At 46.7% G+C, this 14,813-nt stretch overlaps 1 protein-coding gene across 2 annotated transcripts in view; it reads right to left on the reverse strand.

Annotated features, from left to right (window-relative positions):
• Positions 1–14,813, reverse strand: part of LOC6552808 (inositol 1,4,5-trisphosphate receptor) — a 22,794-nt gene continuing 7,981 nt past the window's right edge. Inside the window, exons 1-19 of one of the 2 annotated variants that reach the window (XM_026984068.1) lie at positions 14,575–14,751; positions 12,034–12,349; positions 11,868–11,938; positions 11,696–11,811; positions 10,834–11,638; positions 9,548–10,767; positions 9,247–9,416; positions 9,037–9,192; positions 8,828–8,981; positions 8,625–8,766; positions 7,652–8,298; positions 6,623–7,114; positions 2,827–5,592; positions 2,576–2,768; positions 2,389–2,511; positions 2,155–2,327; positions 1,931–2,095; positions 1,447–1,875; positions 1–1,394 (exon numbers count right to left, since the gene is read on the reverse strand). In XM_026984068.1, coding sequence (XP_026839869.1) covers positions 828–1,394; positions 1,447–1,875; positions 1,931–2,095; positions 2,155–2,327; positions 2,389–2,511; positions 2,576–2,768; positions 2,827–5,592; positions 6,623–7,114; positions 7,652–8,298; positions 8,625–8,766; positions 8,828–8,981; positions 9,037–9,192; positions 9,247–9,416; positions 9,548–10,767; positions 10,834–11,638; positions 11,696–11,811; positions 11,868–11,938; positions 12,034–12,134 — 8,490 coding nt within the window. In that variant the 5' untranslated portion in view covers positions 12,135–12,349; positions 14,575–14,751 and the 3' untranslated portion in view covers positions 1–827. Of the gene's footprint in view, positions 1,395–1,446; positions 1,876–1,930; positions 2,096–2,154; positions 2,328–2,388; positions 2,512–2,575; positions 2,769–2,826; positions 5,593–6,622; positions 7,115–7,651; positions 8,299–8,624; positions 8,767–8,827; positions 8,982–9,036; positions 9,193–9,246; positions 9,417–9,547; positions 10,768–10,833; positions 11,639–11,695; positions 11,812–11,867; positions 11,939–12,033; positions 12,350–14,574; positions 14,752–14,813 lie in introns of those variants that run through there. The other variant, XM_001978903.3, reaches the window with a different exon arrangement.

The raw sequence follows: 14,813 nt of genomic DNA on the forward strand, positions 1-14,813 counted from the left end.
AATATATTTATTGTATTTATTTCAAAGATATATTCCATTTTACTTGTAAAGATATAAAGATTTACTTAACAATAGTGTAGTTTTGCTTAGGATGTATACTCTAACTGTTAGCTTAAAACGAATTTAACCAACACAACTCGTTTCGAGTACTAAGTAAATCATTCAGAAATTAAAAACGGAAAATATAAAAAGGTAATCACAATATTTAGATTTTTCAAGTATGCTTGTATTTTAAACTTATCAAAAGTGATTCATACAGTATTAACAATTAAATAATATATTTAATTTAATACAAGAAAAATATCCTTTAAAATTGTATTGAGGTCGCTCAGCAAACCTTTTTAAGTTAATTACATAGGTCTAGATTCTAGCTTCAGGTATTACAAAGTCATCAAGGAGAGTTAAGGTTAAGACTCTTAAGGTTGTCAAAAAATGCCTAACACGCCCACTAATTAACATGTTAACAGCCCTAAGTTCTCTGAGTCAGCTTACTACATAATAATGTACTCCATTTGTTCAAATTGTAGAATTTTATCGAGCAGGATATTTGAGAAAATGTAAGTGTGCGTTTTGGAATTCGAATCTAATACAGAATGATTTTTGGTATTTACTCGGGGTATTCTACGATTCTTGGAGATTTAGTTTTTTGAATACGTATACTTGTTCATCCCGCATTGAATATATTGAAACGGGATTACCAAATATTCCAATGGGAATGAAATGGGATATTGGGACAAATGTGGCGAGGGGAGCCATTTCTTTTGGGTTCACATTTATTTACCAAAACGATGTGCCCAAACTAGTATTCTATTCTATTTCTTACAGACTCACTGAAAAGGCAGGAGGCTGTTGGCCGTTGTGTTGAGCAACCCCAACCGCTGCTTCTGCTTCCGCTGCTCTGTCATATGATCCTTAAGTTCGTGTAGTTGGGTGGACAGGTTCTTAATGAGAAGTTGGGTGTCCAAAAGCTGTGCCTGCATGCTGCGCAGCTCGATTTGCTCCCCGTCGGCATCCACAGCTGCCAGCGACATGGCGCGCAGGCGGGGGAACCACTCCAGGATTCCGGCCTTGACCATCGCATATACATAGCTCTCGGGACCGGTGAACTCAGTGGGGTCCTTCACTTTTACAAGGACGATGAAGTACAGATAGTGCCACATGTTGTGCTCGCTCTTTATGTGCTCTTCAAAGCTAACAGTTTTGTTGTCGAACGCCGATCTATTGAGTGAGCAGATGAAACAGGTTGTCTTCAGGATGGCTTCCTTTTGCTGCTTCTCCGATCTCAGGTCGGCGAAGGTATCGATGATGACACCAAATATCAGGTTTAACACAATAATGATGACAATGAAGAAAAAAAGCAGGTCGTAAATTACACGTGCCACAAACAAGCCCTCCTAAAAATATACAAATTAGCAGTGCACTTTGAGACTTCCGGATGGATTTTACCTTGCTTGAAGGCGCCCTGAGTATGTCACCAATGCCGCCTCCATTTCGCAAACCCTGGTTAAGAGTGGTTACTATGCACATGACCAGCGAGTCGCACGAACGCTCTTTCACTTCCCCGACCCCAGAACTCGGTGGTGCCACGTCCTGGGCTGCCTGGCAGTTTCCCAAGTCATCTGGAGCAGAACAGGTATCTCCCGATAGCGGCACAGATAGAGTTAAAGGGACTGACGGAGGAGGAGGCGAATTGTCTTGCTCCTCAAAGTCCACGCTGACCAGAAAGTCATCCTTGAAGAACATGTAGCCAATGATCGAGAACAGGTAGACCAGAATCAGAGCCAGGACAGCTGTCAACACGATAGAGCGACCGTTGCGGGTTACGGATCGAATTACATTGACCAGGGTCTCCTCCCGATAGACCACATCGAAGAGCTGTAAAAGCATAGGTAATATACATTTCCTTTTGCACAAAATGGATACATCTTACCAGCAATGAGTAGAAAAAGGGATGAAATATCAGACCGCAAAAGCAAAATGCTATATAAATGCAATGGTAAAGTAACTGAAAGTCAGTTATTATTTTAATTAGCTGCTTCTCCAGAGTGCCTTTGTTGCCCATAATGCTCACTATGTGAACGCTTTTGAGGGTCACCTATTTGAAAGAATCCACGTAAAAGAGATTTGTGGGCAGATATAGTACCTTGTACATACCGTGACGACTCCCAGCAAGCAGAGTGTAGACTCCGGGCCCAGTAAAAAGATAAATCGAAGGATGACGGAGCCTATAAAGGTTCTGATTCCAGACTCCCGGGGTAGCGTCAACACAATAACAAGTGAAAATATCGTTATGATCCAGAACAACAAGGAGATATGGGAACTGAGCTCTGAAACATATGACAAAGAAGGGTTTTAAGTGGTTTTGATGAAGGCATCCAATGGTCTCACCTGGCACAGTGTTATCAAAGGGATAGAAGAAGGCCACAATCATATTGATGACGACAACACAGTTGAAGAGGATATTGCTCCAAAGAGACATGTAACTGCTTATCCAAAATAGTAAAGGTTGACCTATCCATTTACAAAAGAGCGATTATTTAACTTGTAGTTCTAGGTCAATACAAAGGTGGCTTACTTCTCAGCTTCTTTTGCCATTTCATCTCGTTAAACATTTCCTCTGCTTTGTCGAAGAAGTCCGCCACCTTGGATCCTTGGTCGTCGCGTTCTGCGGTGTTGAGGATTTTAATTTTGGTGTCTGTGGTCAGGTACTCACAGATCTCGGGAATGGGAAAGACTATCTGCTCCAGAGTGCGATCGTTTCTAACAATCTGCATATATATTAAACTTAGACGTAGGATATAGGGATAAAACCATGCCGTATCTCACCTCTATCTGGGCAGTGTGCGTGGCGTAGTACATCAAGGCCTGACTTGTCTTGGCGTCGAAGCTGGCGGACTGCGGATCCTCGGAAGCTTTGAGCAGGCTGGCCAACTCCTTATTGTGCTGAGCCAGCTGGTGGCACAGTATGTATATGTTGTGGCCCACCTCCCGCGGACTTACAGTGGCATCGTCATCGTCCGACCCGGCATCCGGCTCATCCCCATCGTCCTGCTCGTCGATCAGCTCTTCCTGGTGGTACGCCTTGCAGGCCACCTCTACCAGTTGCTTGGGATTCATGTTGTACAGAATGCGTTCCGCGTTTTCGCTGTCCCCCCGACTCTCCATAATGGCCAGCAGCAGCTTGGAGGCATTGTTCTTCAGCTCTAGGACCAGATCCATGCGGTTCTCGCCCAGCGGATTGATATTGTTCAGAATAAGCGCCGTGATGATGTCCAGCCCATTTGATTCGTGGGTGGCTATGCAGTTCTGGTTCTCGTGACACGGTCCTTGGCAGTATTCCGTGAGGGCCTCCAACGTCTGGTTGATCAAGGCCACATTGTGCTCGTTTATGTACAGGCCTAGTAATCCCAAGCCGCCCGTCGTCGAGCCACAAATGCAGTCCAGGAACATAAGCGTCTCCGATACCAGGTTGTTGTTGGTCTTGTTGTTCTGGTTCCTCAGCAGGTTCTGCATGTCCGGATTGTGGTTTTCGCAGAGCAACTGCAGGAACCGTAAGATAGGTTGCATGACCAGCACCTTGTTGGACAACTGGTTGCGCTGATCCCGACTGTCTTTGTGCTTTTCCAGCTTCTCGGCCAGTATATCCTCCAGCGGACTGTTAACAGTGATGGCGGAGCTTTCCTCGCCGGAGTGGATGTTTCGGGCATTCCCGTAGGCACGGGCAGTTGCCAGTCCGGCATTGTGTAGTTCCCGCTTTAGTTCCTCAGTGATCACCACCCCGTTGCTCTTGAGGCCGTGCTTGCGAGTGATCTTGTCTAGCTCTAGATTGGCATCCTGTTTGTGCTCGTGGGCCTTAGCCGCAATGTCCGTGGTGTTCACAGTGACAGTGGACTTGATCTCCTGCTGTGCATCCTTCATCTTCTCAAAGAAGACTTTAAAGAAGGCCTGGTTGAGGTCGTCACTGAGGAACTTCTGGAACATTCCCTTCTGTATAATGGGGTTGCCGCCTTCAAGAAGTGCGATGCCCAACTCTACAGCCTCGACAAAAATATTGGGCGAATGTACGGACTTGATAACCAGCTCGACCACAAGATCTGAGGCGCCTTCTCTGTCCAAGTGGTTCTGCATATCGTGAAGCGTTTTGCCCGCTCGCTGCAAGTACTTAGCCCCAGGTCCGTGGGTCACTAGGTGGTTTTGCTTTGCGGGATCCATCAAAGGAGCGGCCAGCAGAGCAACCTCCTCCTCCGGCAGCCTGGGCGTGTTTTTGCTCTGGAAGTAGCGCAGCAAAAGTGTTTGTCGCAGTGCATCGCCCTTCTCGCCGTAGTTCACATCAATAGCCATCATTTCACGCAGAGTGCGCAGAACCTTTACACACATGCGCTCCTCCTTCTCCTCCAGCAGCTTCTCGGTGTGCTTTATCAGCTTCCGGATGAAACCACCGCTTTCGCAGCGCTTCCGGGCCTCTGTTCCAGCGGGAAAGAGCAGCTCTGAGCGGTACAGAATATCCACTAGAAGCGATAGTTCCGCCTCAACCACCGGCTTTAGTTGATCCTCCAAAAGGGACACTATGTCCTGCAAGCCCTCGATGATTGAGCGATCCCAGCGCATCAGACTGGCCGCTTGCTGAGCCTCGTACTTGGGCTGCTTGGAGGCCAGCAGCCATTTTGTGGTCTGCCGGGTCAGCATAGCCGTCTTGCTGGACATTGTGGCCACCTGCTGCTCCAGCTCGGGGGGTATTGCGATGCTACGCATTTTGGCCGACTCTGTTAGCGTGCGGATGCAGTTTTCCACGTTGAAACGATCTCCCAGCGACAGCCAGCGGCACTGGGTGATTCTGTGCGCAGCCTGTAGCAGCTGCACGAAGATCAACTGGCGGGACTGCACGATAGCACTCTGATCCGAAAACGGACTGGCGAAGAAGCTGCCCAAGAGATTGGTTACCCCATTCAGGACGTACGCCTGGAGCGTCTTGTTGCTGGCGGCGGCGGGGTTCGTGATGAGCTGGTTGATGTCCACCAAGAAACTCTTCTCGAATAGGCTCCACATGTGCCCGGAGGAGTAGATCTCCTTCATCTCGACCTCCGTGTCAATGTAGCAGTGGTTGAGGAAGTCCACGTAGGCTTCCTTAACCTCCGGCATGCACAGCGGGTGGCAGATGATTGTCACTATGTCGTCCAGAGAGAGAAGGTTGTTGCACTTAATCTCCGTGTAGACGTTTTTGCCCATGGTGCAGCAAGCCAGGAGCTTCACCAGCTCGACGTGGTATTTCAAGGGGCTGTCGTCGCTGAGCTTTTCCATACTCAGCATCTGTTGTTGCATCATCTGAACAAAGTGGTTGAAGGAACCCTTGTCATTGTAGAAGACCAGCACATCCTCGCCGGAGTTGATGAGCTCCTGCATCACCATGTCCTGGCAGCGTCGGATGAACTGGTTCTCCGCCCGCACTATGGTCTGCAGAAACTGCAAGTAGGCTACGTGGCGACCATGAATCTCTATGCAGTGTACGAAGTGCTGCACCACCTTGTCCGTCACCTCGTTGCACAGCGCCAAGTTGTCCTTGAAGATGGCGCACACGGTCTTCGCCTCCAGAATCTGTAAGGCCATCGATATGATAAAAAGCGAACATTTCAGGTGGGGGCATGGTACACTATCAATTGCAATTTTATTTAATAAAGGCATATTATATATAATAATATTAATATATATTATATAATATTAATGTATATTAATATTTATATATATTTATATATTTTTATATTAATATTATATGTATTATTATATATATTAATAGAAAAGTTAACCTTTCTTTAGTGAACGGTGAACCGCTACTCGTAGAGGAAAGGGTATACTAGGTTCGTTGAAAAGTATGTCACAGGTAGAAGGAAGAGCTTGTGACCATATAAAGTATATATATTTTTAATCAGGGTCATTAGTCGAGACGATCTGGTTATGTCCGTTTGTCCGTCCGGCTGTCCGTTCGTCCGTATGAACGTCGAGATCTCAGGAACTAATTAAGTTATAGGTTGAGATTAGGCATGCAGTTTCCCGGGACATACCGCACCAAATCGAAAGAAATTGAATAGACTAATTATAAAATGAAAAAAAAGTGTCAGTTTTGAGGGGTTCGTGGGCGTGGCAGGAACATTTTTGGCGTACCGATTGAAATTGACGGGACAAACAATAAAATGAAAAAATTTAATTTATATTCAAAATTGTGGGCGTGAAAGTTTTCTGCGGTTTGTGGCCGTGGCAACATCTGTCCACAAGCTTGCGCTGCGTCTATGTGTCCAAAATCTGCATGCTTAATCTCAACATTTTAGCTTATATAGTTCCTGAGATCTCGACGTCCTTACGGACGGACAGACGGACATGGCCAGTTCGACTCGACTATTGATCTTGATCAAGAATATATGTACTTTATATGGTCGGAAACGCTTCCTTGCTTTTACTCTACGAGTAACGGGTATAATTATACAAATGCATAGATATTTGGAATTTGCTAGCATACCCTACTACTGCGCCTAAATAAAATATAAAATAGGCTTTTATATCGCAGCGTTCGTTCTTGTGGAATACATACATGCGAGTTTGTGATATAATAGGGAAAAAATAAGGAACTTACGCCCGGATTGAGGAACAGATCAAGGTGGTTGTGGAGCAAGGCCTGGTTCTGCTGATTGCCCAGACAGAAGTTCTGCAGGAACTCGTGGGCCAGGCACATGAGCTCCTTCATCAACTCGTCGTCCTTCTCGTCGTAAGGGTTCTGGAGGAGATCGAGGACGACGGTGTGGACGCCAACATTGCGGAGCAGTCGTTGCTCATGCTTGCGTGGCTTGACCACCGAACCCGGACCGGAGGCAGTTACGCAAAACTTGTTCATGCGTATGAGAATCTCCTTGACCTTGCGGTACTCGTTCCGCTGCTCCTGGGACAGGGCGGCATTGTACTCCAGGCTGACAGCATCTCCCCCGGCGTCGTTGGCCCCCAGTTCATCCGTGGCCTTCGCCTTGTACACCCACAGCTCCGACTTCTCCACGCTCTGGCGCAGGATATCCAGATCGGACTTGATTTGCTTATAGGACTCCACGTCGCTGTCCGACACCAGAAGTTGCACCTGAAAGCGGAGACGGAGGACATGTCCTGGTTAGTCTCGAACTGCCTGGTTAATCGAAAGTTCTTCAAAATCATGGGTACATACAAAATCAAAAGTTCGGTCGGTACGGTATGCGGTGTAAGTCCACTTTGTTAGTTGTGTTTTTTTAAACTAGATCATGAGTTCAATTGCGTGAATATACGATTATATTAGTATATATGGTATCGGATTAGTAAGCTCGAATCTCGATTTAAAAAAGAGACAGAGAGTTAGCGCATGCAAACACAAGAGAGAAGATGAGCATTAGATCAATCAGTGAGTTAGTACGAAATTATTCTACTTATTTTAGTATGTCATATTTTGTGGAAGAATGATATTTCTTTGTAAGACCTAAGAGTATCGGTTAACTAGCTTAATAATTAAATGAGCGAGCTTCCATGAATAGCCAAAAAATGTGAGTTATATACGTAAATGAGTAAGATTATTATACCTCTTGATTATTATAACTTGAATTACTATCTAACCAGGGCCACAAATATTTAAAAGCAAGCAGCTTACCTGGCGAAAGGCCTGGAGCACCTCCTGGCGCTGACTGAAGTGCCGGAAGAGAAGGTGCAGGGCACCCGAGACCAAGGGCGCGTAGTCGTGCATGATGAGGTGGAGTAGGACACGCAGAAAAGTACGTCCGCCCTGGCCGTCCAAGTCCAGATTAGCTGCGTCGCTCCGGTCGCAGTCGAAGATTCCCTCCGCCTGCACGCCGATGGACTCCAGATCGATGTTCTTCTGGCGGGCAGCGGTAGCGGCGGCTGCGGCAGCGCCAGCTGCCACGGACTCGGCATTCTCGAGGGTGTCAGTCTCGTTGGCGCTGCCAGGCGTCTGCGGTGCCTGTTGTTGGAACTGCTGCTGACCCGCCTCATTGTTAGCAGCCGAGGCGGCCACCTCGGACTCGTCAAACTCCCGCTTGAATATGGAGAGCAGGCAGCTGATCCTGTAGTCCAGGCGAACGTCCAGAATGAACTGCAGTATCTCAATTATCTTTAGTTTGGTGTCCATCACCAATGGATACTCCTTCATCAACTGGGAGACGGACTTCCGTTGCTGCAGGGAGATCGTGGGCGCAGCTATGGCCTGACCCACCGATCCCAGGGCCAAAGATGTCATAACCGTGTTGATGTCCCCAATCGAGCGTAGAACTCCACCTTCGGCTGCAAGTTATGGGGTTACATATGGAAATGGACATAATAGAAATAAAATTATGTTTTGTCCACATCATCTACAAATATGGTAAGTTTTCATAGGTAATTATTAGTAATTATTAGGCATTATTAGTGGCACCTTAAAACTAGAATATTTCCGATGTACACTGTAAAAACGTTTCGTAAAATACGCCTCATATTAAGGCGTATTAAGGGCCTTTCAAAGAATTTCAGGCAGTACAAAAGTCTTACCCTCTGTGTTATTCTCCTCTTCGACAGCTTGTTAAGAGAAAACTCTAAAGATTTCATATCTTTTAGGAATATACAGGACTTACAATCAATATCCGTGCTGGCAAAGGCACCGGATGAAGTGTCGGACACGCAGTCCAGGATGGACAGAAGCGTCTTGGTGAGTCTGAGAAGATCGCTGAAGCTGTAGAAACCGAAGTAGATCAGATCCCTTGCCAGTTTGACAACCTGAAAATGTAACTTTGGTGCTCAGTTCTAATTGATACTTCTCGCCTGAGGGCAGACTTACCTCGAAGGTGAGTTTGTTTTGCTCTTGGTCTGTGAAGAGCCACACCTTGGTGGCCACATTGCACAAATAGTTCTCCACAAAGGCGATGGTTGTGTTAAACTTGGCCCGACAGGCTTGCTTGTTTTGATCTGGCTGCTGGTTCTTGCCATCATAGCTGGATGAGAAGATAGATAGCACCTCTAGTCAAGCGAACTTCCATTTTCACTTACTCCATTATGGACATCTTTGAGGGTATCTCGCTCCAAAGGCGGGCGTACTTAACAGGTGTCACTGGTTCCTGGGGATCGCGATCCACGTGGAGGTGCAGCATCAATCGGCAGAAGGAAGCTCTCAGCTCGTATGGCATGGTTTCATCCGACATGCATCTGCAAAAAATGTAAGGTTAGTGATACCAGACGCTCCACCTGTTTCCAGATTACTTCAGGATTAAATCAATATCCAGGCGCGGTGACAGCTCATTTAGGGCCAAGTACTGACGGTTGAGGCACATGTTGGAGAATAGATTCAACTGGTGGCGATAGTAGTTCAGAATGGCCGCCTCCAGCTCGCCGCCATCGCAACTGGCCAAATCCGCCATGGACCGGGATGTCTGCAAGGCAACGATTTATATGAGTAATTGAAGGAGTTGGGTAATAACCAACCGGTTGGTTATTTCTATACGCTTTTTGCCTAGCCTGGCATAATGACGCTATATACTCGGATATTAAATTCAACACCCACCGGTTGTCCCGTCCATTTGAGGTGGATTTCGTACTTATCCCCCGCAGATGGGCTGCCATCGTCCTCGTTCAGGCTGGCGGTGTCCCAGGTGGTTGTGGTGGACGTGGACTGCACATCAGAGCGATCCTCGTCGTCGCCGGCCACCTCGGCGAGAGTTGCCAGGCACACGTCCTCGGAGGTGCCTTTGTAGCAGCGCGCTGGGCCGGATCCGCTTCGCAGTGCCTTCACCTGCGTCTCGATCAGTATGTCCTTGTTCTTGTCGCTCAGCACGCTCTTGCAAATCAACTCCTGGGTGACCGCGATGGCTTTGCGATTGGACACGCACAGATCTGAGAGGTAGTCGAGAAACCGCGAGTCCCAGTTGTGCATGTTCTTGCGCACCAGACCTACAAATGTTTCGATTTCTGCGGCTGTTATGTGCTTCTCCAGCAGCTTTCGGTTGTTGTGCAACAGGGCCGTGATAGTGTCCTCTGCCAGAATATCGTATCCGATCTGCTTCTGCATCAGGCCAAAGTGCTTGGCTATGTACTCCTGGTTCTTCCGGTAATCCTGTTGCGACAACCTCAGGATGCGGTAGCACAGACGAAAGATGTTCTTGTAAGGACTGTTCTTCGGATCGCTGAGCTCATCCAACCGAAGGAATGGACCGTCTCCGGCTGTGTGTTCCTGAAAAGGACCCTGTAGGATCTTGAACAACTGCTTAAGGATGTACTGTTCGCGCAGCAGTTTCTGTCGATCCCTGATAGGATTCTTTATGGTGAATTCCAGAGCCTTTGTCTTGTTCTGCTCATTCTCCATTCCTGCTATGAAGTACACTATGTCCTGGAGCAGCGAGATCAGCGCCCGACGCTCGTTGATGGAGATGCTGCCGTTATCCAGCTTGCTGGTCACCGTGGCAAGCACTTTGCACGCGTCGTTGGCAAAGTCCAGGTCGCGAACTTCTACCGGGGAGACGGGTATCAGCGCAAAGGCCTCCTTGTCCTCTTTGATGGGTGAGCAGCAGACCATCGACATCACCGGCTTGTCGTCGTCGGCATCGATGGGTATCGAAGTGGCATGGACCCACGTGTTGGAGCAAATGTGCTGTAGGCGCACATAACTGGACTGTGGGACCAGGCTGTCGGGGCGAGCCATTGTTGTGGCGTCCAGAACAAACACCGAGGCAATATCCGCCGAGTACGGAACGGACACGAGGCGGTATTGCTTTCCCTTGGGTTTGTCTGAAAAGATTGATAACAAATAGGAATAGTTGCACGTTCTTTGAGTTTAAGTTCAATACTGCATACCATTTATGGTGGAGTTCATGGTGGAGCAGCTGAGGCCAGAGTCTTTGCTACAGTCCCCCAAATGCAGCTCGTGTCCTGATGCAGAGGCGGCGGAAATCGCGCCGCCAGACACATCGATTTCCGCCTCGGCCGCCAGATAGTGACCCGTAGCCAGGTGCTTGAAACGGTAGAGCGAGTTCCAGTCGCCGGCGCCGCCGCGGCAGGAGTCGTGCTGAACCACCTCGATCTCCCAGAGTGCCTTGCTGCTGGTGGCAGCCGTGGCGCTGGTGCGTCCGGTGGTGCGCAGAAATACGTGGTACTGCTTCTTGTATTCGTCCATGGTGAGGAACTTCTCCTGCTCGGCGTGAAATAGACGCACCACGTCGCCGCCCTTGAGGATGTGCTCCTGATTCTCCTTGTGCTCCATGAACAGTGAGATCTTCCAGGAGGTTGACGAGTTCAAAACGTTGACCTCCTTGCAGCCGGGATTGTCGGGCAGTTCGTAATTGGCTGCCACATGGAGGTTCTGCTGATCGGCGTTCACCGGACTTAAAATGACCTTGTCACCCACCACCACGTAGTCGCCGATGGAGCGAAGCTTATAGAAGGGCTTGATGTAGAACCATGAGCCCTCGTTCCCGTTGGCGTCCAGATAAACGCGCATGGCATTCTTCTCCAGCAGCGACGGCAGTCGCTTGTTTACTGTCAAATATTTGTTGGATTTCAGATGCAGTAGCTGCACCACAGCCCGTCCATATTGGATTGAGGTTCCCAGCAGCTTCTTGTTCTCCGTCTCGTTTTGTTTCTTCTCAATCTCCGCCGCGTGCTGGGGAACACAATATATATTATTAAACAATTAAATTATATATAATCCTGAGCCTACATGCAAACGCTTGAGGAGATTGGGATCCGTATTGGAGCTGGCAGATTGCTTAGCTGCTTTCCAGAATTGCTTCTGGGCGGAATAGCGGTTCATGGGACATATTTTGATAAGGCAGTCTGAAAATGTATCATAAATATGGCGAATATTAAATCTATTAAATATCGCGACTTACCCCTGAACTTTTTAGGCGGACAGCTGAGGTCTCCGGCCTCGGGACACACCACTGTGCGATCATCGACCAGGCTGGCGAAAGAAATCAGATGTTTAGTGCAGCATTCAACAACAGGTGGCCCCAGGAGATCCTCCACCTCCTGTTCATCCTGGACAATGGTACTTACCCGAGTGTGCTCAAGAAACCGCAAACGCTGCCCTCCGCATAGAGGGACACAATGTCCCCCAAGTGCAAGAAGCTTGCCGAGCCAATTATATTGTCGCCCATGTCTGAAGCCCTCTGTGAGTTGGGGCTCGGGAAGGGAATTGGGTCCAAGTCGAGGGTGCCGTGTGTGTACAGTAGCTGATGCCAGGTGGCGCAACAAAGGGGCTCTCCACGTTCCTGCGCCTGTTGCTGTTTTTATTGCTGTAGCTGTTTCTATTGTTTGGAGGCGCAGTCGGTTACGCGAGTTAATTGCAATGATTTGTAGAACTCGTTAGGTCCTGCAGGGTTTGGCAAAGGAAAAAGCAACGTGAGTTCGCTTACATATCGTGAGAAAACAAAGAACGCTCTTAGGATGGTTATCGTATATGAACGTACGTTATATGTCAGTTGTAGCCTTATACGATGATATCTAATTAAAACAAGAGAGAATGCTATAGTCGAGTTCCCCGACTAGCAGATACCCGTTATTCAGCTAGTGGAAGTTCGAACCAGAAATTTCAACATTATCTGAAATATCGGTAGAAATGGGGGGAAAACAAATAAAATTAAAAAAACTTAAAAATGTTTAAAGCGGTGGCGTATGTTTTTTGGCAAATCTATCAAAAAAATTTAGAAAATTAACAATAGAATGAAAATATTGTAAAACATTTTGACAGCTTTGAGCGGTTTGTGGGAGTTTGACTGGGCGTGCAAACAATTCGATAGAAATTTACAAGACTACAAAAAAATTAAAAAATATTAAAACAATTTTTAAAAGTGTGGCCGTGACAGTATCATTTAACAAACTTTTACTGCTATGTCTCTGAAATCTGCATGCCCAATCTCAACTCTCTAGCTTTTATACTTCCTGAGATCTCGACGTTCATACGGACGGACAGACAGATGGACAGACAGACGGACATGGCCAGTTCGACTCGGCTATTGATCCTGATCAAGAATGTATATACTTTATATTACTTTAGAATATATTACTTTAACGCTTCCTTCTGCCTGTTATATACATTTCATCGAATCTATACCTTTAACTCTACGCGCAACGGGTATAAACATTCCTCCTGGATGTCCGCATTCAACTAAAGTCGGCACTTTTGACGATTTTTGTAGTCGCGGCTTTTATGTGTTCCATTAATATCTAGCCTTAATGGTTGTACGGGGAATGGGAACAACGAATGCGAATGTACTTTGGCATATTGAATGACAATAGGATGAGGAAAATGCTTTCATTGTTTGACAAGTTCCATGGAAGCAAGGCGAACAAGTGTGAGCTAAGATTTTTGTTTGAAGGATTCCAGAGAGTTGTTCAAAGTTCTACGTCAATGCTAGGCTTTTATTTCCCAGTTTCTTGGTTTAAATAAAACTTGTGACAGCATTTCTGCAATTAAGCTTAATATTCGGCTTTTACATTTTTTATTCCGATTATTTAATGGCTAAAGTGTTGTTCGCTTTGGAATTCCTGATTTTATGAAGCAAATAAGTTATTCACAAGAGGCATATTATTTCATGATTGCTTATTTTGAAAATGCATACATATATCAATACGTCGTACATTAACTTTGTAAATATGTTATTCATAAATTGTTGTACTGTTTGTTTTATTTAAAGATGTATCTAAATGCCGATTCAAGTTTATTTATTTGTTTATTTCTGGCGCGCCAAACTTCTTTCCGGCATGTCGCAACGACTCATTTTTATTGTTCCAATATATTTGTTTCTGGCGATTAGATCGGCTTATGGGATACTCCATGAGCATACTAATGAGCAGAACACATGCCTGATAGAAGAACCCATTTGATTGCTGTGGGGTCCCAGCTAATCAGAGTGATTGACATAACAATTACCGAAATTCCGCCCCAAGCTTCAGTTAGGACACCTCGAGCTTATAACCTCGAGAGTTCTTATGAGGAAATGAGAAATTCATAACTTCAACCCATCTGCTCAAATATGATCATCTCGTTAGTAGTGATGGAAGGAAGCAGCTGAGCGAAGGCAGGAAACGAGAACCTCCACCTTCGGCGACAAGGACCATGGAATTCGGATGGAGGGGAGGCAGCTGTGCCACCTCGTCAGCCATTCCAAGCAATTGGTTCCTGGGGCGCGGAGGGCTTCCACATTCTACGGATGACGCCTAAATCTGTTTGCCAACAAAGCAATTACGTTTAATCACAATAAACTTTTGCCTAATCCGTGGCACGCCATCGAGCACCGCTGCTCGGCAATTAAATCGAATTTATTCGAAAATAAATTTGGACAACGAGCGCTTTTATCAAATTAGGCGCTGAAATAACAATAATCCGGCAGTTACCTTAAACAAAATCACACTCAAAATGTGGATACACACACAGGGCCCTGGGTATCTGCGAGGTATTTTGCCTATTTTTCGTTTTCGTTTTCGTTTTATATTTGCGGAAGCTGGCACAGCCAGGTTTCCGTGGACTCTGTTTTTCCAGGTGCACATTTTCATTTTCATCCTCACCAAGTGGCCAAGTGGCCCACAAGCACTTACACTCTCTTTTTAATGTTTGGGCGTTGTGTAAACACAAGGAAACGTGGAACTTTAATAAATAGCGAGCTGGAATGATAAATTGTGGGGATTCTGTGGGCAGCTCTTTGACTTCGATTGCCGCAGCCCGAGAAACGAAAACGGTCTGCGAACCCCGAACGCTGGAGCGAAAATGTTGGCCAAGTTCGCCGCAATGGGACCAAAAAGCTGGCCTGAGCTTGCAGAAGCTTTTCCGCTTTTCC

The sequence above is a fragment of the Drosophila erecta genome, unplaced genomic scaffold (genome assembly GCF_003286155.1).
Source record: "Drosophila erecta strain 14021-0224.00,06,07 unplaced genomic scaffold, DereRS2 tig00000000-arrow-pilon, whole genome shotgun sequence".
In the NCBI taxonomy this organism is placed as follows: Eukaryota; Metazoa; Arthropoda; class Insecta; order Diptera; family Drosophilidae; genus Drosophila; species Drosophila erecta.